At 52.7% G+C, this 19,579-nt stretch overlaps 2 protein-coding genes across 3 annotated transcripts; both read right to left on the bottom strand.

Moving 5' to 3' along the window:
- Window positions 1-46: 46 nt before the first annotated feature.
- On the bottom strand, window positions 47-5,699 carry Cdk3 (cyclin dependent kinase 3). Its single transcript, XM_048366428.1, has 7 exons — window positions 4,605-5,699; window positions 4,124-4,201; window positions 3,910-4,030; window positions 3,626-3,796; window positions 3,425-3,526; window positions 1,970-2,173; window positions 47-712 (listed from the first exon to the last, which is right to left on the bottom strand). The coding sequence occupies exons 1-7, from the start codon at window positions 4,859-4,861 to the stop codon at window positions 587-589; spliced, it is 1,059 nt and encodes a 352-aa protein (XP_048222385.1). The 5' UTR covers window positions 4,862-5,699; the 3' UTR covers window positions 47-586.
- Window positions 5,700-5,799: 100 nt separating this feature from the next.
- Window positions 5,800-19,504, bottom strand: Ten1 (TEN1 subunit of CST complex). 2 transcript variants are annotated; one of them, XM_048366429.1, is made up of 4 exons: window positions 19,348-19,504; window positions 14,314-14,429; window positions 11,729-11,886; window positions 5,800-6,019 (listed from the first exon to the last, which is right to left on the bottom strand). In XM_048366429.1, exons 2-4 carry the CDS (start codon window positions 14,400-14,402, stop codon window positions 5,901-5,903), a joined length of 366 nt encoding a protein of 121 aa, XP_048222386.1. In that variant the 5' UTR covers window positions 14,403-14,429; window positions 19,348-19,504; the 3' UTR covers window positions 5,800-5,900. The 2 variants fall into 2 exon arrangements, with proteins under 2 accessions (XP_048222386.1, XP_048222387.1); XM_048366430.1 differs by lacking the exon at window positions 19,348-19,504 and adding an exon at window positions 16,172-16,200.
- Window positions 19,505-19,579: the final 75 nt, after the last annotated feature.

The following is a 19,579-nucleotide window of genomic DNA, read 5'->3' as shown; positions in this document are numbered from 1 at the left end:
CCAGCAAGCCCAGGGGGTCCCCCATGAACAAGACAATGCCAGCAGAAGCAGGAACAAGTCACGTTTATTTCCAGGTTGTCAAGGGGAAGCAAAACCAAACAAAGCTTCAATGGAGACAGGGGTGCCCGTGCCCCGCCTCACCGGCCATCGGAGCCACCTGTCCCTTCTTGGTGGCCTGGGATTAAGTTCCTGAACCAAGAAACAATTCTTCTCCCAAACATTTGCAATTTAAGAAATCAGCAGGGGGCACCCTGTCCCTGGGTCAGGGGTCAGGAGTACCTGGCCTGTGGCCTGCAGGCCTCTTGCTGTCAACCCGGCACCTGCGGTGCCAGTATTGGGGGGGGAGGGCTGGAAATCTAACCCGCTCCGTCATGTATGGAGTGTGCGCCCCTCCCCCCCATTTTGAAACTATATCCTCAAACTCAACAAGCAACACAGAAACTTGCTAACCCGCTGGCAGGAAGAACCCAAACTCAGCCCTCCGACGGCTGATGCAAAATTCCTTAGAGACCTCTCTCTCCCGGGAGGACCGGAAGCTGGAGGGCATGTCGGGGGGGTGGGGGTGGCTGGGCCTCCAGTGCTCGGCTCAGCGGCAGAAGTTTTCCAGCAGACAATGGCGGGAAGCCTGGGAGGGCTCAGTGGACACGAAGTACGGATGGGCCAGGGCCATCTTGGCTGAGATTCGCTGGCTGGGATCGTACTGCAGGAGTTGCTGAAGGGAAGGAAGCAGGGAGACGCGGAGGCTGGGGGAGGTCACATCCCCGGTCCCAGCCCCAGCCCCACGGTGGCCACCTTCAAACCCGGAACCGTACCAGGTTACTGCCTCCTGGGGTGGGGGGGTGCACGCGCGCACATGCATGAGTGCACACGCGTGTGCACTCGCCATTCCTGGGGCCTGAACTCAGGGCCTAGGCGCTGTCCCTGAGCTCGTTATGCTCAAGGCTAGCGCTCTGCCACTTTGAGCCACAGCGCCATTTCTGGCTTTATGTTGGGTTAATCGGAGGTAAGAGGCTCCTGGACTTTGCTACGGGGCTGGCTCTGAACTGCAATCCTCAGATCTCGGCCTCCTGAGTAGCTAGGATTCCAGGGGTGAGCCACTGGCACCCGGCTCCCCAGTGACGTCTGAGGCACTCCCAGAGTCTGGGGAGAGGGTCAGATCTAGTTCCGATCCATCCACTCAGGTCTCCCTGCCCCTTCCTGGCTGGGGCCCCACGGGTCCCTGTGCTCAGAAGAAAGCACGTATGTCGGGTGGCAGGAAGCAGGCCCTCAGCCCGTCCGGAGGGCAAGCCTGAGATGGGAGCTACCTCCCGGGAACGGGGAGAGGGGGCGGACTCGTCTTCCAGACGTAAAATCCAGGAAGGATGTGTAAGGACACAGGGCCGTGGAACAGCATGGGGAGGACCGGGGCCTGGCTGGAAGCGGTGTCATCCGGCTGACACTGGACTAGGAAAGCCCCCGTGAGCGTCTGGAGGGCGGGACACTGGGCTTCCCCCCAGGCCCGAGATCACAGTACAGACAGAAATGCTAGCCAGGTGCTGGGGGCTCACGCCCGTCATCCTAGCTACCCCGGAGGCTCAGAGCTGAAGTTTGTGGTTCAAAGCCAGGCTGGGCAGAAAAAGATAAGTCTGTGAGACTCCAAACTCCAATCAACCCGCAAAAGTCAGGAAGCAATTCAAGTGGTTGAGTGGAAAAGCCAGGTGAGAGAGTTCAAGTCCTAGTACAGGCAGAAACAGAAGACAACTGGGGGGGCGGGGGGAAGGAGGGTAAATGTTGTGGCCTACAAACAAGGCTAAAAGAGAAGATAAACATTGGACTTGACCCATGAGAAGCTTCCAGAAGGCACAATCGATACACAGAGGGGCAAGCCAAGCGTGTACAAGGGTCAGGAAGGAGGCTGGAGTCCTAGGAGGCGGACTGACAAGGCAGGCGAGTCCTCTGGCTGGGCAGCTGGTGCCCACCGGCCACCTACCATGAGCAGGTCCTTGCCCTTGGGCTCCAGACTGGGCACAATCTCCTCCAGCCTCTTGCGGGGCCACTTGGGGAAGCTGCTCTTATAGTCAGGCAGCTGGGTGACGCCCGGCCACGCGGCCTCATCGGGTGTCCCCAGGGTGCGAAAGATACGGAAGAGCTGGTCGATCTCAGAGTCCCCAGGAAACAGGACTTTCCGAGTCATCTGAGCAGGAAAGAAGAGGGGGGGGCAGCCCTTTGTCACACCAGACACAGTAACCGGTTAAGACGCCCATCGAGACAGGGCTACGCAAGGTATCCCGTCCAGGGCTAGGCTTAGAATATTCTAGTCTTTTCTAGAATAAGGCTGGCTTCTGTCGTCCTTTAGCCAGTCCCAGACACCCCTCGTTCCCTAGGCCGCCCAATAACCACCTCCCCTCTTTTATGCAGCACCGGGATTTGTACGCAGGGGACTCTGAACCACACCCCTAACCCTTTTCACAATGGTTATGTTTCGGACATGGTCTTGCACTTATCTGGGCCTGACGCTCCCGCATAGCTGGGATTACGGGGGTATACCACTGGGTCAGGGAGGGAGCCCAGGGCCTTACACATTCTAGACAAGCTCCCTACCACCAGGTTCCATCCTTAGCTTTATTTTTTAGTGCTACTAGAATTTGAACTTGGGGCTTCCTGCTTGCTAGGCAGGCTCTCTACCACTTGAGCCACACCCCCGGACCTAGTCGATTTTCTGTTGTTGCTATTTGTACCAATGCCAGAGTTTGAACTCAGGTCCTCCAGCTCTTGCTTGACTTCTTCTGCTTATGGCTGGCTCTGGCATTTGAGCTTTTTTGTTTGTTTGTTTTTTAATGGTTAATTGGACATAATAAGAGTCTCTCAAGACTTTTCTTCCCTATATTGACTTCAAACTGTGATCCTCGGCCTCCTGAATCGTTAGTATTATAGGCATGCGCCACCTGCACTCAGCTTAGTTGGTGGTGGTGGTGATAGCGGGACTTGAACTCAGGGCCTGTGTGTTGTTCCCGAGCTCTTTTTGCTCAGAGCTAGCGCTCTAGCACTTTCAGCCACGGCCCCATGGTTTTGGATGGGTAAAGTCTCAGAGACTTTCCTGCCCAAGCTGGCTTCGAACCATGATCCTCAGATCTCCGCCTCCTGAGTAGCTAGGATTAGAGGCATTACTGGCACCTGGCATTTTTTTTTTTACGGGGGGGGGGGCAGGGTCTCATTCTATAGCCTAAGATGCTCTAGATTTTGCAGTCCTGCCTCTGCCTCCTGAGCTGGGGTTACAGGCGTGCAGCACCCCTGCAGCTAACAGGCTTTTCTCGCCGTGTTGGTTTCCATTTTGCGGCGCTGGGTGGAGGTTGAGAGCAAGGGTCTCGACTGGGTGGAGTCGAGCTCTCTCCCACGGAGATGCCTCCCCCAGCCACCCCCCTACACACAACGTGTCCCTCTCTACCATCTCCGCAAAGATGCAGCCGACACTCCAGATGTCCACAGCTGTCGAGTAAAACTTGCTGCCCAAGAGGATCTCGGGGGCGCGATACCACAGCGTCACCACCTGCGGGGCCACGAGAGGAACAGCACCATTGGGGGGGCGCGGGGGTCGCGCGGGGGGGCGACACCCTCCAGCCCTCCTCCCCCCATGGGTCCCCAATACCTCATGGGTGTAGGTGCGCAGGGGCACCCCGAAGGCTCGAGCCAGTCCAAAATCGGCCAGTTTGATGGCTCCAAACTCATTAATGAGCAGATTCTGGGGCTTGAGGTCGCGGTGGATGACCCGATGCGAGTGGCAGAAATTCACCCCCTGCAGCAGCTGAAACAGGTAGCTCTGCAGAAAGGAGCCGGAGACAGAGCGGCTAAGGCAGGTGGGTGGTGGTGGGCAGGGGTGGGGTGGGGTGGGGGCGGGGGCGTCACCTTGCCCGCTAGCCCTTCCCTCGGCACCTTGACCAAGTGCAGGGGGAGCTCGGAGGCCGGTGTGGAGTCCATGTACTTCTTCAGGTCCTGACTGAGGAACTCGAACACCAGGTACAGCTTCTTCTCCTTATGCACCACATCCAGCAGCCTGCGGGGTGGGGTGGGGGGGGGAGAGGAGGGACACGCCAGTCAGGTGGTGACAGGCCACGCCCCAACTTCCCCGCTTTCTGTCTCAGCTCACCTCACAATGTTGGGGTGCTTTAGTTCTTTGAGCAGAGAGATCTCTCTGATGGCAGTGCTGGGGACCCCCTCAGTCTCCCTGGCGTAGAAAGGACAAGCTGGGCGCCGGTGGCTCGCGCCCGCCTGTCATCCTAGCTTCTCAGGAGGCTGAGCTCTGAGGAGTGCAGTTTGAAGAAGCCGGCCCAGGCAGGAAAGCCCCCCCCGAGAGACTCATCTCCCACTAACTACCCGAAAACCAGAAGTGGCGCCGTGGCTCAGTGTGGAAGGGCGCTAGCCTTGAGCAAACAGAGCTCAGACAGCGCCCGGGCCCAGAGTTCAAGGCCCAGCACCGACCAAAAATAAAAACAAAACAAAAAAAAGGAAGGAAGGACAGATGAACCAACCGACAAGCACCGGGCATGGGCAGGAGTACTGGGGGGGGTGGGGGGCCCAGGGACGGGGTGGAGGTGGGGGGGGTCCCTCCCTCCCACGCCAGCACTCACAAGTCCAGCCTGATCTTCTTGAGGGCCACGAGCTGCCCCGTCTCCCTGTTCTTGGCCTTGTACACCACCCCATAGGTGCCCTCGCCAATCTTCTCCACCTTCTGGAACGCGTCCATGTCCGCCAAGCTACTCGGGAAACAGAGGGGGCCCGGGCAGTCATGCCTCGCACGCGGCGCCCCGCTCCAGTCTCTGTAGAACGCCCTGCCCAGGCCCCGGCCGGCCTGCCCGGCCCCCCGGCCCCCCTGCCCGTAGCCCATCCTGACTGGAAAGCCGGCTCCAGGCCGCAGCTGCCCCGCCCGGCCCCAGCAGGCCCAGCCCTAGGCCTCAGGCCCACTGGCCGCCTACGGGATGCCACAGGGACCAAACTTGTGCCCCCACGCCGCCTCAGCTCAGGCCGGGCCGGGTTCTGAGGGCACGGGGCTCGCCCGGAGCAGCGCCCCCAGAGGGGCTGGGGGGGGGGGGGCAAGGCCTTCCCAAGCCCCAGTCCGCCCGCTAGGCCGCAGGGCCCAGGCCCGGGCCTAAACTCGGCCTGTTTTAACAACACTTGGCCCCCTGTGAGGGCAGAACCTCAGCAGGGGGACCCAATGAGTTCCAGCCCTCCCCCCAGGGCGCCCCCGGCCCTCAGTAACCTCCCCTCAGACTCCCAGCCCCAAGTTCACCAGAAAGCCTCGAGTAGGCTGCAGCTTCCCTGTCAGCCGGGCACTGGGCGCCGGGGCTCCCCCTGCTGGCCGCAGCGGGCACTGCACCACGTGCACTCGGGTCACGCCCCACGGGGCCTTTATTGTTGAGGGCCTTCTGGAAACCCTCCACCAGCCAGAGGAGGCCCAGCCTCGCAGCCCGGGGCGCCCTCCCTGGGGACCCCCCCCCCCCAGGGGCAAAGTGGGGCAGATCCACTTGCTCTCACGGCCAGGAAAAACGAACTGGGAGAAGGGACGGGAATAATCTTCTGTGACTCCAAAGGCTATCATGTTGGTCACTTTGGAAATCAGGGAAGGACCTACATTGGGTGGGCAGTGGTTCCAGGGGGACAGGGTGGCCTCAGGAGTGGGGGGGGGCTGCTAGGGCTTGAGGTTTTGGGGTGTTCTTTCTTTTTAGTCCTGGGGCTTGCACTCAGGGGCCTGAGCACTGTCCCTGGCTTTGTTTTTGCTCAAGGCTAGCACTCTGCCACTTGAGCCACAGCGCCACTTCCGGCTTTTTCTATCTACGTGGTGCTGAGGAATCGAACCCAGGGCTTCATGTATTCGAGGCGAGCACTCTACCACTAAGCCACCTTCCCAGCCCCAGGCTTGAGGTTTCTTATTGGCCGTCTCTCTCTTGCAGATACAGTCTCTGCTCCTGGACTGCTCTTTCCAACAAGGGCAGATTCATCCCCTCCACACAGGTGAGCACCCGGGCCTTCACCACGAAGCCACCATCTGAAAGACAAGGATGCCAAGGCACCAGTGACTGGAGTGTCAGCCACACACTGCCAGTGCTTCCGGCTGTCCCCCTGATGGGCTTGGACCTGAGATGTTTGGGGGTGTGTGTGTGTGTGTATCTGTGCGTGTATGCATGCATGCACACATGTCTGTACTGGGACTTGAACTCAGGGCCTTACATTTTCCGCTTTATTTGCTTAAGGGTGGCGTTCTACCACTTGAGCCACACCTCTACTTCCAAGTTTTTGCTGGTGGAGATAAGCATTTCACTGACTTCTCAAGGCTGGCTTTCTTCTTTCTTTTCTTCTTCTTCTTTCTTCCATTCTTTTCTTTTTTTCTTTTGTGCCAGTATTGGGATTAGAACTTAGGGCATGTCCCTTAGCTTTGGCTGCTCAAGGTTGGTGCCATACTCCTTGAACCACAGTTCCATTTCCAGCTTTTTGGTGATTAATTGGAGATAAGAGTATCTCTGATTGGACATCAGACCTCAGCCTTGATAAGCTAGGACTACGGGCATGGACCACCAGTGCTTAGCTCCTGAGTGGCTTTGAACCAAGATCCTCCGATCTCAGCCTCCAGAGTAGATGGGATTACAGGTGTGAGCCACCGGTACCCAGATTTACTCCTGCATTTTGACAACTAAGGATGGAGGCAAGAGGAAGGATAAAAGAGAGGCCGTTGCCGCGCACCGGTGGCTCACACCTGTAATTGTGGTTTGAAGCCAGCCCAGGTAGAAAGGTCCACGAGACCCTTATCTCATAATAAACTACTCAGAAAAAGCCAGAAGTGGCACTGTGGCTCAAGTGGTAGAGCGCTAGCCTTGAGCACAAAGAGGCTCAGGGATAGCACCTAGGTCCTGAGTTCAAGGCCCAGGACTGGTGGGAAAAAAAGGAGGTGGGGGGGCTGTTAATTTGTTCCCTCAGGCCTGAGTGTGGTCTTCCTAGGAACTGCTGTGCATTTCTGGAACTTAGAAGGCGGCCTGAAAATTCCACTTCTCCAGGGATGGGGAGCCATGAAGATGAACCTGTACTTCCCGCCTATGACACCACAATCCCCTTGTATCCTCAGGCCAAGGCCCGCGGTGGAAGAGTGCGTCTGTGAGCCTCCCGAGAGGGCTCCACAGTGAGCCTTGGGACCGTGGCCACTGGAAATCAGGGTGAAGAGAAACCCATAGTAGTAAATCGAAGGGGCTGGGCTTCCTGTGAGTTTGGCCTTATGGGGCAAGTCACTCCACCCCAATGCAGACTTTGGGGCGGCTCCTAGCGGATGCAATGGTAACCCGATAAATCAGGTCAACGTCCAGGTGCTATCTAATAGGAAAGACATTTATGATTTGTGCCAATAGACAGATCTCTGTGTGTGCCTGTGTGTGTATGTATGTATGCATTCGCACATGTGCATGCAATAGCGTGGCTTGAACTCAGGGCCTGGGCACTTTCCCTTAGCCATTTTGCTCCAGGCTGGTACTCTGTGCCTCTTGAGCCATGCCTCCAGTGCCAGCTTTTTGCTGGTTCATTGGAGATAAGAGTCTCACAGACTTTCCTGCCCGGGCTGGCTTTGAACCAAGATCCTCCGATCTCAGCCTCCTGAGTAGCTAGGATGACAGGCGTGAGCCGCTGGTGCCCAGCTGTTTTGTTTTGTATTTGGTACTGGGGTTTAAATCCAAGGCCTTGGGCTTGCAAGGCAGGTCTTTTCATTTTTTGGGGGGTGGGGGGTGGGGGTGCAGTGGGGAGGAAGTAGTCTTTCACCGTGCCCGGGCCAGACTGGACAGCAATCTTCTATCTGGGTTTCCCCATGGAGTTGTGGTGACGGGCGTGTCACCACACCCTGCGTTGCACTTCCCTGACTTTGGGGGATGTCGGCACACCAGTGGGCCAGTCACTGGCCGAGGCTGAGGCTCATGAACTTGTTTTTCTTTTGGCCCAGGTTGGTCTCCACTAATGATCCAGATTACAAGCTTGAGCCGCTGTACCTGAAGACATTTTTTTTAAATGTCTTTATTATTATTTTTTTTAACTTGCCTCTGCTCCCTGGAGCACTCAAATGAGTATACTCAGTGCTCTAGAACATTCGTTTTTTGTTTTTTTGTTGTTGTTTTTTTTTTGCCAGTCCTGGGGTTTGAACTCAGAGCCTGGGTGCTGTCCTTTAGCTTTTTCTCTCGATGCCGGCACCGCCCCACTTCTGGCATTTTGGCTGACTAACGCAGACCAGGTTCTCACGGGGACTTTCCTGCCTGGGCTGGCTTTGAACCACAATCTTCTGATCTTAGCCTCTAGTGCAAGTAGGATTATAGGGGTGAGCCTCTGGTGCCAGGCACTGGCTGGCTTTTTGTTTGTTTTTTGGATCATTGGGATAGAGTCTCTATGTAGCCCAGGTTGACCTCAAACTCATGACCCTCCTGCCTCAGCCTCTCCAGCGCTGGGACTACAGGTGTGCAATACCACATCTGACTGTAGGAAGTAGCCTTAGAGATATAACAGTTATAAGGGACAAGCTGGACAATGACATTAGTCCATTTGCAAATGACTCGTGGAGACAGAAGGAAAAGAACTGTGAAGATAGCCCGGCACACCTGGTGGCTCACGCCTGTCATCCTAGCTATTCAAGAGGCTGAGATCTGAGGATCAAGGTTCAAAGGCAGCCTGGGAAGAGAAGTCCCTGTGAGACTCTTATCTCCAATTACCCACCAGAAAACCAGGAGTGGCGCTGTGGCTCAAAGTGGTAGAGCACTTGAACAAAAGAGCTCAGCGACAGTGCCCGGGCCCTGAGTTCAAGCCCCAGGACTGGCACAAACACACAACATACCAAAATAAAAAGATTGTCAGGGTGTAGGATAAAAGTGAATGAATGAATGACTGGGACAGGAAGGATGGAAAGCAAGGGCTAAAATGGTACCTGAGGCCCGGCTGTGGGAGAGAGAAGGCAGAAGCAAACTTTCAAGTCCCAAGCCTACAAGGGCGGGCGGAGCGGAGGTTACAAGGCAGAGAGGGGTGAAAGGGCGAAGATACCAAGCGCGACCTTTCGGCAGCAGAGGCGGGTGATTCTGGAAAATCCAGGTCCAAGGTGCAGGGCGGGGATGGAAGGAAGAAGTGGAGCAGAGGTGAGCCGTGGCGCAACGGGCCGGCAGCAGGAAGGAGGAGGGCGTGCCAGGGCGGACCCAAGGGGCTGAGGGCTCCGCCTCTCGTTCTGGTGCTGGTCGGGGAGCCCGAACAAGCCCAGTGGCAGGGCTGGCTGGTGTGAGGAAACGCCGGGTTTCGGCTTGGACCCAGAGAGAGAAGGACACTGGAAATAGGAGGCGCAAACATACCACGGGGCACACTAAGGTTTCCACAGGCAGAGCCAGGATGGGGGTGAAGGAGACACCAGGGGGGTGACAACTCGAGGAAGCTATCTTGAGGTCACCGACACCGCCAAACGACTTTTTTTTCTTCCTGGTGACGCTACGATCAGAGCTTGAATTCAGGGCTGCGTGCTCTGGCGTAGCTTTTCTGGCCGCAACCGGTGTTCTACCTCTTGAGTCTAGTTTTCCCTGGTTGAGAAAGAGCCTAGCTTTTCTGCCTGAGCTAGCTCTGAACCTCAATCCTTGGCTCTCAGCTTGCTCAGTAACTAGATTACAGGTGTGTGCTCCCCGCCCCCCCCCCCCCCCCCCCCCGGCATCTGGCTATTCAGCCTGGGGAAGGAGGCCACAACACCTACATCTCTACCTAGGGAGTTCTCCAGCCCTTGAAGGGGGCTTGTAGAAGGTGTTGGTTACATGTTGTTGCTTTGCCCTTTCAGCTAGCTCTAGGTGCAAAACAATGTCAGGAAAAAAAGGGCTGGCTCTTTTCCTCAGAACTGTGAAACCAGGAGCCAGACTTTCCTGCTCAGCGTAGCTTTGAGTTGTAATCCTTAGACCTCAGCCTCCTGGGTAGCTAGGATTACAGGCGTGAGCCTCTAGTGCCCTGCTCCTTGGCTTTTTAATTTATTTTATTTTTTGCCAGTCCTGGGCCTTGGACTCAGGGCCTGAGCACTGTCCCTGGCTTCTTTTTGCTCCTAGCACTCTGTCACTTGAGTCACAGCGCCACTTCTGGCCATTTTCTGTATATGTGGTGCTGGGGAATCGAACCCAGGGCTTTAAGTATACGAGGCAAGCGCTCTTGCCACTAGGCCATATCCCCAGCCCCAAAAATCTGTGAGACCTTTTTTTTGGCTAGTCCTGGGCCTTGGACTCAGGGCCTGAGCACTGTCCCTGGCTTCTTCCCGCTCAAGGCTAGCACTCTGCCACTTGAGCCACAGCGCCACTTCTGGCCATTTTCTGTATATGTGGTGCTGGGGAATTGAACCCAGGGCCTCATGTATACGAGGCAAGCACTCTTGCCACTAGGCCATATCCCCAGCCCCTGCTCCTTGGCTTTTTATAGTGAATCTTAGCACTTACGACTTATGCGTTGATGGATCACACGTTCCCTTCCCCATCCACTGCTGACTCACTGGATTCTTACTGCCCCGTAGGCAGGAAGTGCGCCCAGCACTATTTGTATCCATTTCCTGTATCTAGACATGGATACTCAATGCTGTTATGAGGGCACGGCATGGTGGTACATACTTGTAATCTTAGCATGAGGCAGGTTTATGTAGGAGGGTTATGGTTCAAGGATGACCCTATGAAAAATAATTAAAGCAAGAAGGACTGAAGGCACAGCTGAAATGGTAGAGCACCTGCCTGGCAAGTGTGAGTCCTTAAGTTTAAACCCTAGTACTGCCAGGAAAAAGAAGGGATGAGGAGGGAAATGCTGTTAGGATATAACTTGACCAGGCTCGGGTGGCTCATCCTGTAAATCCTAGCTATTCGGGAGACTGAGATCTGAGAATCCTGGTTTGAAGCCCGCCTAGGCAGCAAAGCCCATGAAACTATTATCTCGAATAAACTAGCAAAGGGCTTGTGGCTCACACTTGCAATCCTAGCTACTCTGGAGGCTGCGATCTGAGATCCAAAGCCAGCCTAGGTAAACAAAATGGAGCCTCTTTTCTCTCTTTCCTTTTTTTTTTTTGGGGGGGGGGGGGAGGTGGCAGTTGTAGAGTTTGAACTCTGGGCTTGGGTGCTGTGCCTGAGCTCCTTTTTGCTCAAGACAAGGGCTCTACCACTTGAGAGCCACAGCACCACTTCTAGCTTTTTCTGTGATTAATTGGAGCGATGAGTCTCCTGGACTTTCCCTGCCTGGGCTGGCTTCGGACTGCAATCCTCAGATCTCAGCCTCCTGAGAAGCTAGGATGACGGGCGTGAGCCACCGGTGCCCAGCCATGGAGAGACTTTTATCTCCACTTAACCAGCTAAAGGTGAAAATGGAAATGTGGCTCAAGTGGTAGAGCATGATCAAAAGCCCTCAATTTAAGCCCCAGTACCAACACAGACAGACAGACAGACACACACACACACACATACACACACACACACACACACAGGAATTCTGTGCCTTCTCTCCACATCCTCACTTTCCCATAGCACCTCTCTTCACTATCCCTATCTTTCCTGATCTTGGTGTCACATGGCTGGGGTTCTCCGAACCCAGTCATACTTGTTTCCCCGGTGTCCTGAGCAGGAAGTCATTTGACTAGGTGGCGGCTGCCACATCCTTGAGGCCCATTTCCAACTGCTAAGTCATGCGAGAGCTGAGCTGGTTCAGGACTCAAAGGGAGGCAGGGGGTTTGAGGTGTGGGGGGGCTTACCCTTCTGGTGCTCCAGCTCCCCCAGGACCAGGTACAGGGAGCCCACCTGAGCCTGGAATGGCTCTACCAGCCTGGTGCACACAAGCACCTGGTGCTGATCGGACCCGTGCTGAGCCCTCAGGGTCGCGCGTGACTGCGCCATGTCGTAGAGGCACAACCTGGAGGGCAAAGAGAGCACGGTCACCCCTACCCCGCACAGAACCGCCACCAAGTTCAAATGTTCTGGGAGGCCAGTGATAAAGCCACGGAAATTCACCATCAGCTGTTAGTTCCAGCTTTTTTGCTAGCTCAGTGGAGATGAGTCTGCTCAGATCGATGTCTGCCCAGGCTGGCTTTGAACCTTGATTCTCAGATCTCAGCCTTTTCAGCAGCTAGGATGACAGGCATGAGCCACTTTAACGGTATTTTTTGATGAACTGAACTGTTTTTGCTAATGTCCAATTGTTCGTTTTTTTTTTTTTTTTTCTTTTTCTTCTTTTCTTCCTAGGCTTTTTGGTTTGTGTGTCCTACCCAAGAGATCTTTATCAACTGTAAGGACATGAAGAAATGTTCCTTTTTATAATCCTGACATGGGTTTATACTGGTAATCCCAGCATATGAGAAGCTGAATTAGGAGAATTGTGATTGGAAGATCAGTTTGGACTATAGAGCAAGATCTTGTCTCAACAAACAAAAATGGGGGCTGGGAATGTGGCTTAGCAGTAGAGTGCTTGCCTCGCATGTATGAAGCCCTGGGTTCGATTCCTCAGTACCACATACACAGAAAAAGCTGGAAATGGAGCTGTCGCTCAAGTGGTAGAGTGCTAGCCTTGAGCAAAAGAAGCTCAAGGACAGTGCCCAGGCCCTGAGTTCAAGCCCTAGGACTGGAAACACACACACACACACACACACACACACACACACACGCGCGCGCGCGCGCGCGCCAGTGGCTCATGCCTATAATCCTAGCTACTCAGTAGGCTGAAATCTGAGGATGGTGATTCAAAGCCAGCCCGGGTAGGAAAGTCTTGAGACTCTTCCCCACTACCCCCAGGGAAAAAGAGTTTATTGGGGGAGAGCAAACTGCCAGCCTGCCCACAGTGGAAGGTCGCAGGAAAAAAACCAAACAAACAAAATGTCTTGAGGCTCTTATCTCTAATTAAAACCACCAGGAAACTGGAAGTGGTGCTGTGGCTCAAGTGGCAGAGCGCTAGCCTTGAGCTGAAGAGCTCAGGAACAGTGCTCAGGCCCAGAGTTCAAGCCCCACAACTGATCAAAAATAAAAATAAAAAAAGAAAATGCTATCAGTGTAAAAAAAAAGAAATCAGCACAGAAATGGCTAAGTTACAGTATGGTCACATGCATCATTTAACAGCAGGAATATGTTCAAGAAATGAGTTGTTGGGCAGTTTTGTCATTGGTCAAATATCACTGGACCCAGACGGTGGCTTGGATACAACTAGGCAAGGTGGAAGAGCCCCGGCTTGCAGGCCACACGTCCCACCTGGACCGCATGTGGCTTCCTCCGGCTTCATTCGCTGGGATCGCGTAGCGGTGCTCTGAGGGCCTTCCCACGGCCCTGCAGAGAGAAGGCGCCAGCTCGAGGGCAGAGCCATCTGTCCCAGAGGAACCTCTGGATGCTCTGAGACGCCCGAGCCAGAACCACCCCGCTGAGCTGCTCAGCTGTCCTCGACCCGCGAAGGGAGGCCACTTACTGACTGACACTGCGCTGTCACTTGGGACAATGTGCCACGTGATGATAGGCACCAAACACAAGGAGGGTGTGCACACCTATCGGAAACACATACATCCACCCACTCTGATACACAATCGTACACACACAGATGAGAGTGTAGAAAGACAAGTCACAGAGGTAGCAGCCGCTGTCTGTATAACAGGATGACAGGTGATTTCTTTTTTGTTGTGGTGGTTGATTATTTTCTTTACCCCTTTATGGAATTTCGTGTGTGTGTGTGTGTGTGTGTGTGTGTGTGTGTGTACAGGAACTGAAGCTTGAACTCAAGAGCCTCGATTCTGTCCTTTAGCTTTTTCGCCCAAGGCTGTTGTTCTACCGCTTGAGCCACAGCTCCACTCCCAGCTTTCTGGTGGTTGACTGGAGAGAAGAGTCTCACAGACACTCTCGACCCTAACTTTCCTACATTTAAATTTTTTTTCCATTTTTTAAAAATTTTCTTCTCATTGATATGGTATCAAGGAATTGAACCAGGGCCTCGTCAATGCTAGGCAAGTACTGGCCCACTAAGCCATATTCCCAGCCCTTTCCTACATTTCTTTTACAATCAATGAAAATAAATTGTTTGGTGTATACCAATACTGGAACTTGAACTCAGAGTCTGGGAACTGTCCCTTAGCTTTCACCAATTGGCCCACAGCTCCACATCGCCTCTCTGGTGGCCAGCTGGAGAGAAGAGTCTCATGGACTTTCTTGCCCAGGCTAGCTTTGAACTGTGATCCTCAGATCGCCACCTCTTGAGTGGCTGGGATTACAAATAGGAGGCATCCGGTTTGGCATTTTTAACAATTAGACAAAATTATAATGAAACTATTTTAACCATGTTGGGGGGGGGGGTAGAGTCCACTCTTACCTGCCGAATGTTCGAACGCTGGCCCCGTCAGGAGCACGGCCAGCACCCAGCTCCCAGGGCAGGTAATAGATCCCGGGTTTGGGCAGCATCCTCCCCAGACGGAGTTCTGAAGATTCCTGAGAAACCAAGCAGACCCCAAGACAGACATCAGCAGAAACCCGAGGCTGGTGAGATCTAGGAGGCCAGCTCCAGTGAGGAAGGTTATACAATTGTAAAATGTTTATGACACTTTTTTGTTGTTTTTTTGTTGTTTGGGGTCTTGAACTCAAGGCCTGGGTGCCGTCCCTGAGCTCTGTTGCTCAAGGCTAGCGCTCTACCACTTTGAGCCACAGCGCCACTTCTGGTTTCTGGGTGGTTAACTGGAGTCTTGTGGGACTTTTCTGCGTGTCTGACTTGGATCCATGATCCTCAAATCTCAGCCTCCTGAATAGCTAGGTGTGAGCCACTGGAGCCCAATACAGTCAGTCCTCTTCTTTCTTCTTCTTCTTTCTTTCTTTCTTTCTTCTCCTTCCTTCCTTCCTTCCTTCCTCCTCCTCATTCTCCCTCTCCTCTTTCTCCATCTTCCCTCCCCCCTCTCTTGGTGCAAATTCTAGGGCTTGAACTCACACTCATGCTTAGCTTTTGTGCTTAAGGCTAGAACTCTACCACTTGAGTCACACTGCTACTTTCTTTTGCTTTTGTAATACTGGGGTGTGAACTTAAGGGACATGTGCTTACTGGACTTTTTAACCTATTCTTAACAGCTTAAGGTACTATGGTACATTTGTCCAGTTAATGCTCATTTAATTCGATTTAATGAAAATCATTTGCTAAGTAGTCACCTACCAAGAAGCCAAGCCAAGCCAGTCACGGCAGCACAAACCTATAATCCCAGCACAGACGGCTGATGCAGTGATTATTTTGAGTTCAAGATTAGCTTGGGTCATATAATGAGACCCTGTATCAACCCCCTCCCCCGAAGATAACAATGTTATGCAGTAGAGGATATTTTAAATAGTGGAGTGCTTCTTTTTTATCTACTTTTATTATTATTACTATTATTATTATTACTATTACTACTACCCAAGGGCTACGCTCCTAGCTCTTCAACTATTGCTTGATCAAACAAGCAATTAGGGATTGGAACAAGGATAGATGGTAATTAAGTAATCCTCAGATCCCTGTAGAAAACAAAAGCTGCAACCTTCAGTCCCGAGGTTTTAATATACCTTAGACTCTTGCACAATCGGTGTTATTATCCTCTAAAATGAAGAAGTCATCGGGGAGTACTTCAGGTCAATGTACAACGTACAAAATGGCTGGTTCAACACAGTGTGCCAAAACTAAAGTAAACAAATAAATAAATAAAGCGTGCCAAGTCTGGGTTTGGCTCTCAAAGCTCAGGAGCAGCTGGCCAAGGCCTGGCTGGATCCCATTCCCCTAAATTCATTCTGCATCCTCGTGCAAACTAGCACTACACATGGCATCCAACTGCATTACTTTCTCAGAGCTGTTGTGACAGTGCTACAATGGCATTTTGTGTGTGTGTGCTTTTTACTGATTTTTCTTTTGCACCAGCACTGGGGTTTGAACTCAGGGCCTTGCACTCTCACTTGGATTTTTCACTCACTGCCAGCGCCCTACCCACTATTTGCTGGCTAAGTGGGAGACAAGTCTCACCAGACTTTCCTGCCCTGGGCTGATTTCAAAACCTCGATCCTCAAGAGTTCAGCTTCCTGAATAACTAGAACTATAAATGGCATGAATGATTGCATTTTAAACTAGGAGGAAAAAAAATTGTGCTAAAGGAGATTACTGGACACTTGGCAAAAACATGAAGATTTGATAATCATGTTGCATCAGTGCTAAGATATCTTACCTGGTAATTGTGTCCTGCAGATGTCCTTAATTTTTAGGGACTGATACCCTGCCATAGTTACAAGAAAAGGAGAACTACTGCAATGTTTTCTCATATAGTTGGAAAACAGGAAACAAGCAAACAGAGTTGACCTGCAGGAGACAGCTGTGCCAAATGTTAACTAGGTGAATCTAGGTGAAAGGTATGTTGCTTCTGTGTTTTTTTTTTTTTTTTTTTGCCAGTCCTGGGGCTTGGACTCAGGGCCTGAGCACTGTCCCTGGCTTTCTTTTTGCTCAAGGCTAGCACTCTGCCACTTGAGCCACAGCGCCACTTTTGGCTTTTTCTATATATGTGGTGCTGAGGAATTGAACCCAGGGCTTCATGTATACGAGACAAACACTCTTGCCACTAGGCCATATTCCCAGCCCCTTCTGTGTTTAATTCTTGCAATTCTTCTCCCAAATATTTCACCAAGTCCACCTTTTCATCTAACAGTTTAACACCAAGTATACTCACTATCATCTTTACAACCTGAACGGCCAAGCACAAATGACAACATTTCAGTTCAAAGATCTCAATTGACTTTGTTTTCAGTTGTAGCTAGCTAGCATCAGGCAATACTTCATTCCATAATGGGGTTTAAGTGTTCTGATGGGCAGAAAAGGTGATTTTTTTGTTTGTTTGTTTTGTTTTAGACACAGAATGACTAAAAAGCACAGAACAAAAAAAGAAGTGGACCAGACTTTGATGGTTCAAGCTTGTAATCCTAGCTGCTCAGAAAGCTGAGATCTAAGGATTAAGGTTCGAAAGCCAGTTCGGGAAAGAAAATCCACGAGACTCTTATCTGCGATTAACCACCAAAAAAGCCAAAAAGCCAAAAGAGGAGCTTTGGCTCAAATGGTAGAGAGCCAGCCTTGAGCAAAAAAAAAAAAAGCTAATGGACAGCACTCACATTTGATTTTCAGACCACATCATGCCCTGTAGAAAATGTCTGAAAAGATTTCCCACTCTTAACTCTACAATGCTAAGCCTATATAAGCCCCCATCTTAGCCCTCAACACCCCATGATTCTACATCTAGGCAACCGTTTGGACATCAGCCGTCAGTTTGCTCACTGAGAATCTCTGAAGTCCCTGGCAGCTGGAACAATTTTGGATAGTAGTTCTTATTCAATCACAATCAGTATTCAGAACTAAAAAAAACAAACTAAACTTCTAGTTCTTAATAAATTTTCACTACTTTCTCTGAGACACTGCCAAAGCTGTCAAATTCCCCTTTCACCCAGTAAGCGGTCAACTCAGTTATATCTCTTAGGTGGATTGTATTTGGAGCACTAGCTTTTGGTGAGAGGAATAGAATCCTACGGATTGGGCTAACAGATGCATGGGGATATTAAAAACAGCACTAGAAGCCAGGGGCTGGTGGCTCATACCTGTAATCTTAGCTACTCAGGAGACAGATGTGCTGATGGATGTTTGAAGCCAGCCCAGGCAGGAAAGATTCTTATGTAGTAAAGTGCCTACTTGCCTATTAAGTTTATTCATTTTACTAAAATTGAAGCCATGAGTTCGAACCCCAGTACCTCAAAAAAAATTTAAAGAAAAACCTCAATAACTTTCTTGTCTAGGTATATTCAAACTTGAGGCCCAAGGAACAAAAGAAACAATGATCTACTTTTTTTTGTATTTTTGTTCATCACGAGGTTTTCTATGTTGGTATTTAAAAACATTATCAGTCTGGTGATACAGCGCAGTGGTAGAGCACTTGCTCAGATATGGAGTTCTGGTTCATCATGAGCAACCTCAAAAAATTGCATTGGATTTTATTTTTATTTATTATTATTTTTTGGTACCAGTACTGGAGCTTAAACTCAGGGCCTGGGCACACTGTCTCCCTTAGCATTTTTCCGATCGAGGCTGGTGGCCCTACCACTTTAGTCACATCTCCACTACTTGCTTTTTGGTGGTTAGTTGGAAATGAGAGTCTTACGGACTTTGCTGCCCAAACTGGCCATGAACCCGTCCGTGATCCCCAGCGTAGCGAGAACAGGTGTGAGCCACCTGCACCTTTGAATTTCCTTAAAATTGGTTTTCGAAGTAAATGACTCATCCGTTTTACCTTTAGTCCCAGTAGGTTACTGTGAAAAGGGATGGTGTATGTTGTTGACATTTACCAAGGCCAACTAGGGAGAGGTAGAGAAGGGGAAGTATGGTGGGCTCTCCACTTGCTAAAGTGGCAGGAAGCCAAAGGTTAAGTAACTAAACCGCACCGGCGCCTTAATGGTGCCAATGACACAAAAGTCTATATTCCAAGATCTCTTGAGTACAGCCTTCGTCCTGAACCCAAGACCACTGCACAAAGGGAAAAACCACCCTAGCACCACAAAGAGCCCCATCATCTTCACAGAAGGTAGGAGACCTTCCTTCTAGACCCTGTTCCCTCATCTCAGGAGGGTCACAGAAATCCTAGAGCTTTCCCTTGCCAAAGCCAATCATCTCCCTGGGCTCCAATAATCTCCAACAGCCACCCCGGGGCTCTCTCGGTCTCTCTCTCTCTTGCCAGTCCTGGGGCTTGAACTCAGGGCCTGAGCACTGTCCCTGCCTTCTTTGGCTAGCACTCTGCCACTTGAGCCACAGCAGCACTTCTGGCCGTTTTCTATAGATGTGGTGCTGGGGAATCGAACCCCCAGGCAAGCACTCTTGCCACTAGTCCATATTCCCAGCCCCTCTCTCTCCTCCTCTCTTGCCAGTCCCGGGACTTGAACTCGGGGCCTGGGCAGTGTCCCCGACCATGGAGCCACAGCGCCACTTGCGGCCTTTTCTCGTCTGTGTACGTGGCACCGAGGAGGGGGGCTCAGAGCTTCCAGCCTGCTTAGCAGGCTCAGCCCAGGAGCCGCATCCCCAGCCCTAAGCCCAGGGCTTCCCAGGCTCTTTCCCCTTCTCACTTCCCGGAAGGGTTAAGCACGTGGACCCGGAAGCCTCCCCCGGCGCAGGCGCAGTACCTCACCGGGCTCGTCGTCCCGCCCCCGCCTCAAGCTGCCAACCAATCGGATCCGGCGTGCCTCGGGCCCTTTTATTCCGCGGTCACCTGACACGACCGAGCGCGCGCGCGCCCCCCCCCCTCCCGCTCCCCGGTCCAGTCCCGGTCCTCCCCCATCCCCGCGCCCTTCCCGCGACACATCCCCGGCCTTCCCCTACCTGCGTCCTCCTGGCTCGCGGCCGCTCGGGAGCCTCCCCCGGCCGGTGCCCGGGGATTCGCCGGCTCCGCGGGCGTTCCCGGCGCGGGCGCCGCCTCCTCCTCCTCCTCCTCCGCCCCCACGGCCCCCGGGGCGAGGCGGGTCACGCGCCGCGGCGGCGCGGAGGGCGGAGGGCGGAGGGCGGGCCGCGCCGGCCGGGCGGGGCCTCGCGTCGTCGTTGTCGTCGGGGGGGA

The sequence above is a fragment of the Perognathus longimembris genome, chromosome 17, assembly GCF_023159225.1.
Source record: "Perognathus longimembris pacificus isolate PPM17 chromosome 17, ASM2315922v1, whole genome shotgun sequence".
Classification (NCBI taxonomy): Eukaryota; Metazoa; Chordata; class Mammalia; order Rodentia; family Heteromyidae; genus Perognathus; species Perognathus longimembris.
This window is presented reverse-complemented; position numbering and strand designations above follow the sequence as displayed.

What these genes read in the sequence shown, in the direction of transcription:
- Cdk3 (XM_048366428.1), bottom strand. Translation starts at nt 4,861, where the DNA reads ATGGGCTACGGGCAGGGGGGCCGGGGGGCCGGGCAGGCCGGCCGGGGC. An exon ending in TGCGCACCTACACCCATGAG is followed by an intron (nt 3,527 to 3,625) that starts GTATTGGGGACC and finishes GTGGCCCCGCAG; the next exon opens with GTGGTGACGCTGTGGTATCG. An exon ending in AGGGCAAGGACCTGCTCATG is followed by an intron (nt 713 to 1,969) that starts GTAGGTGGCCGG and finishes CCTTCCCTTCAG; the next exon opens with CAACTCCTGCAGTACGATCC.
- Ten1 (XM_048366429.1), bottom strand. Translation starts at nt 14,402, where the DNA reads ATGCTGCCCAAACCCGGGATCTATTACCTGCCCTGGGAGCTGGGTGCT. An exon ending in AGCGTTCGAACATTCGGCAG is followed by an intron (nt 11,887 to 14,313) that starts GTAAGAGTGGAC and finishes TTTGCCCTCCAG; the next exon opens with GTTGTGCCTCTACGACATGG. An exon ending in GGAGCTGGAGCACCAGAAGG is followed by an intron (nt 6,020 to 11,728) that starts GTAAGCCCCCCC and finishes CTTGTCTTTCAG; the next exon opens with ATGGTGGCTTCGTGGTGAAG.